This window comes from Homarus americanus, unplaced genomic scaffold (assembly GCF_018991925.1).
Source record: "Homarus americanus isolate GMGI-L3 unplaced genomic scaffold, GMGI_Hamer_2.0 scaffold7100, whole genome shotgun sequence".
NCBI classification, from domain to species: Eukaryota; Metazoa; Arthropoda; class Malacostraca; order Decapoda; family Nephropidae; genus Homarus; species Homarus americanus.
In genome coordinates, this window is record NW_024737488.1 from 31,187 (window position 1) to 36,335 (window position 5,149).

General features: G+C 36.6%; 1 protein-coding gene across 1 annotated transcript; it reads left to right on the plus strand.

The window, feature by feature from the left end:
* The first annotated feature begins 1,356 nt into the window (after positions 1 to 1,356).
* On the plus strand, positions 1,357 to 1,978 carry LOC121873454 (polyubiquitin-like). The gene has a single exon (XM_042377039.1). The coding sequence runs from the start codon at positions 1,391 to 1,393 to the stop codon at positions 1,976 to 1,978; it is 588 nt and encodes a 195-aa protein (XP_042232973.1). The 5' UTR covers positions 1,357 to 1,390.
* The last annotated feature ends 3,171 nt before the right edge of the window (positions 1,979 to 5,149 follow it).

Genomic DNA, 5,149 nt, shown 5'->3' on the forward strand with positions numbered 1-5,149 from the left:
GATTGACGTGACATTAATATGTCGTCAAATACCAGGCCTATGACTGGGAGGAGGACTGGGAGGAGGGATATTTTGTGAGAAGGAAAAAGTGTTGGTAACGGCCTGGGACCTATAGGAGGAGGTCATGGGGCAAGTGGAGGATGTAAAATGAGAGAGGCCATAATAACAGTGCGGTGAGGTACCTATAGATGTAGACTGGTCGAACAATAGGAAGTAAGCCAAAATCAAACCACTGCTAGGAAGCAAGCCAAAATCAAACCACTGCTAGGAAGCAAACCAAAAATTAAACCACTTCTAGGAAGCATTCAGAGAAGTTAGGAGATTTCTTCCACTATTCCTTGGTCCTAGACTCCTGGGCAGTTAGGGCGGCGGCGGGTAGAGTGTGGACGGTGTACTTCGATATGGGTATAAAAGGTGGGTGATGGAGGGCAGGCAGAGAAGAAAGTGTAGGAGATAAATACAGGTAAATGTTTCACTCACTCACCTTCACAACTGATCCATCAGCTAATAATATTTCTACATCACATAACTCTTGTGACTGCCAGAGGAAATGTATGTAGTCTAGTAGGTAGTTCGGATAAGATTTACATTCCTCTTCCTCCTCCTTCTCCTCCTCGTTATGAGAGAGCTCCACACGTGCAGCCGCCATCTTCAGATACTAATGTAATACTAACTAGTTGTCAGTTTTATTTTTAGTGGTGTGGTGATATCTGGTAATACCCGTAGTGGTGGTGGTGGTGGTGGTGGTGGTGGTGGTGGTGCTTCCGTTGCTTCTTCCAACAGTAACAAAACTAAACTACAGCCACACTCCTAAGACAGTCAAACCACCAAAGGCATAGAGATAACCTCCATGAGCGCATAATCCAAAATCACCGTGGGAGCACCATAGAAGATACCCCGATCAAATTATCTTCCAAAAGCGGATCAGGATTATAAAGTTCATCGTCTGCCGGTTCAATTTCTATATGTAAGACTGCTACTTCTGGCCCACATCTCTCAATTTTCATTGGGCAAACTTTCTGCCATTTCTGCCTAAAGCCCATAAATGCTAGGCATTTAATTTTATTATACTATATTTGTATATGCATAGCTAGGTTACACAGAAGATAGACTGCAAATGAACATCTGTGGAGTACATGTGTTATTGCTCTATACTGTATGTGTGTGTGGGGGGGTATGTAGTTACTTTGGTTAAAGCCAAGATTTATGTGTACTGTACAATATGTGTATAAAATATTAATGTAGTAGTCTTGTGTTTTCATATATAATGGTTGCCTTGCTACCTACTATAACATGCTCAACAATCTTGTAGATATTTAAATTTAAGATTATTTAAGAATTATACTGTGGCTAAAATTTTACTAATGAATTGTTTTCTTTGCAGTACATCATGCAGATCTTCGTGAAAACCCTCACTGGAAAGACTATTACTCTTGAAGTAGAACCTTCAGACACCATTGAAAATGTAAAGGCAAAAATTCAGGATAAGGAAGGCATCCCCCCAGACCAGCAGAGATTGATCTTTGCTGGTAAGCAGTTGGAGGATTGTCGCATTCTTTCTGACTACAATATCCAGAAGGAATCTACACTCCATTTGGTATTGCGTCTTAGAGGAGGAATGCAAATCTTTGTGAAAACCTTTACAGGAAAGTTTACCCTAGAAGTAGAACCTTCAGACACCATTGAAAATGTAAAGGCAAAAATTCAGGATAGGGAAGGCACCTCCCCAAAGCTGCAGAAATTGATCTTTGCTGGTAAGCAGTTGGAGGATTGTCGCATTCTTTCTGACTGCAATATCCAGAAGGAATCTACACTGCGTCTTATTAGAGGAGGAAACAACATCTTTGTGAAAACCCTTACCCTTACAGGAGAGATAATTATCCTAGAAGTAGAATCTTCAGAAGATATCCATAAGGAACTTATACTCCCCCCTTTGGTATTGCGTCATAGAGGAATACAGATCTTTGTGAAAAAATAAAGTATTCCGGATGAAATGTTCAAATGAAATGTTCAAATTTCCTTTAATGTATGGAATGGAAAAGATTTAATTTCTTTTTGCACATTGTTATTATTTTAACCGAACCAAATAAACACTATTAAAATTATTTTATGCATTGTTTTTTTATCACATACTGCAAAACCGCAAAACCATATATATGTGAAAAACTGAGTATTTTTGTTTTCTCTATTGGCTAGTTTGCAATGTGACCTAGCAGGTAGTTGGCAGTATGTTGGGATTATATCCTATAGGGTAGTAAAAAACTATACATTTATTTATTTGCTTTTTATTTACTAAAATAAGAATGAGTGAGAATGAAGGAGGAGGAGGAGGAGGAAATCAGTATATAGGTTTTCAAAGTTTCGAGTAGTCAAATTAAGACTGCTATAGCATTAGTCCGACTTTCAGGGAGTGGTGTACAGCTTATCCACTTGTTATTCTTAGGGTCGAAATACTCCACATTAGCGAGAGAAATCTAAAAAGAAAAAAAAAAGTTATAAATATTATTATCAATATTTATCATTTTATATTAATCATTCTTTTATTCTTCTTTCCTTACCATTCCAATTCCATTCAAACCACTCCAGTAACCGCCTATGACATATAACAGAGAATTTGTGACAACAACTGCTGGGCTACTTCGACCCAAATACTCTGAAGACGAACACTTAAACCATTGGTTCTGTGGGAAAGTAAAAGAAAAAGGTTAAAACAAGAGTAAGGGGGCGGGAGGGGGGTATACAATTTTTTCCCTTTGTTCCTAAAGTATTACAACAATTCTTCCACTTCCTGGTTACAATATTAAACTTTAAGTACTGGTAAATAATCTTACCTGCTCAAAAGAATATCTTTTCATTGAATTTTCATCCAGAATACCATCACACACTACGTACAAAAAATTATCTAAAACTGCAACGCCTATCGTCTTAGACGGTGGACCTTGCATTGATGTTAGATTCTTCCACTCTCCAGTTACAGGATTGTATGAGAGAAAATCATGCAGGGGATTGTAAGTGTCCGTATATCCACCAATAATGTAAATAAGACCTCGATGTTCTACTATACCCATGCTATAAAAAGAAAAAAAAAGGAAAAAAAACAGTACAGGTTACTGCGACATTTTCTCATTATTATTATTAGTAATTCACACTATCAGTAAATCAAAATTGTTATTGTACTGGTTATTGTACTTACTTGGATCTAGCTTCTGGCATATTTGACTCTAATAATCTCCACTCATCTGTAATAGGGTTATATCTTTCAATATTTTTTCCTATTTCCATTGAATCCGTCCAACCACCGAAGGCATAGAGATAACCACCATAAGCGCATAATCCAAAATCACACCGTGGGATTACCATAGAAGATATTCCAGTCCAATAATCTTCCTGTGGATCATAAACTTCGCCATCCGCCAAAATCTGAGCGTCTATCTCTCCAACCCCTCCAACCACGAAAATTTTTCCATGTAAGACTTCTATTCCTGGTGAAATTCTCCCAATTTTCATAGGACAAACTTTTTGCCATTTCTGCCTAAAGGTATCAAAACATTCGATACTTTTAAGTAGATATTCCTCTGATCTATTCCATATTATATTGAATTCTTTCCTTGATCCACCTATGACATAAATTTTCTTTCGATTACAAATTCTTGGCTGGACATAAAAGGAGGCTTCCTCTTTAGCCAAGTTTATCTGCTGTTTAAGGTTAACTTTCAATCTGATGTCAGAGCACTCATTAATTGCTTTTTCTATTAGTTTACTTGAAATTAAAGACAATTTCACTCGTTTTAAAATATCGAGAATCCAACAAAGTCTATCAGTTATTTCTTGTGTAATCCATCTGATGGCAGCAGAGAATACCTGCAATATAACAAAAGAAAAGAAAAAGAAAGTGAGAGCTGCAATAAAAAAAGAAAAACGAAATAAAATTTTCAATAAATAAATATTAAATAAAAAGAAAAATATATAATATTTACCTGAAACTCAGAGTCAATATGAAGATACTCAGAATCCAAAAAATATAGTAGAGTTTCTTTAGGAATCTCAAGAAACTCTTGCTCCATTGTCACTTCTACGAAATTGGAGAAGATGAAATCCCGCGAACCATTCAACAAGCTTACTAAATAATGGGCCTGAGCAAACCTGTAAAAAAAAAAAAAATAAAAAAAATAAAAAAATATCCTCTCTAGAATAGGATTAGATCGAATCAGAATCAATCAAATTAAAACAGAACAGAAACAAAATAAAAATTCGTTACCTGTAAATTCCCAAAACATTGGATGGATCAAGTTCGCTCTTGAGAAAGTCTGTACAAACAAATACAGCACGGGGCATGAACAGCATGTTCGCAGCCACAATTAACTCCTGTGCGTTTCCCACTGTTATCTCGATGTTTCCTAAAGTATTTTTACAAAAAAAGAAAAAAAAAATATTTCATTTCTTCATTTGCAACAAAATAAAAATTTTACTTATAGATAGCAGCTTAGCACTATGAAAACTTAAAATATTTTCCCTTACCAGTATATATGAAGTCGATAAGCAGTTTTAATATATTGGGTTTCATAGACTTCATTTCTATTGATTGTGTTGTTTTCTCAGCAAATCCACACGTAAACATGGTCTTAAAATAGTCGCTTCCCGCTGACAGTATTACACGGTGAGCCTGTGGAATAAAATGTAATCCCCATCGTTTATTTTTTAAAATTTGTTAGTTCGTTCATACTGCCTTTATACATACATTAAGGGGACGTAAAAATCTGGGTGAAGAGTCGTTGTCATAGCATAGGTTTTGTGAAGTTACATAAAAGTGAGAGATTTATGGACGGACGGACAACAAAATCAAACCATTACCTGGAAGCAAACCAAAATTAAACCACTGCTAGGAAGCAAGCCCAAATCAAAGTACTGCTAGGAAACATTGATTCTATCGTGCGAAGAAAGTTGGATAAACAGCTCTTTATTTGTGTCGGGGGAGAAAGGAAGTTAAGGGAGAGCAGGGAAATTTCTTCCACTGCACTGGATAGACTTTGTTAATCATGTTCCACTGACTTCTCCTGGGCGGTAATAAGGAATGGAGGGTGAGTGTGGGCGGTGTAGTTAAGTTTCCCTCCCCCGATATGGTGTGTAAATGATGGGTGGGTGATGGAGG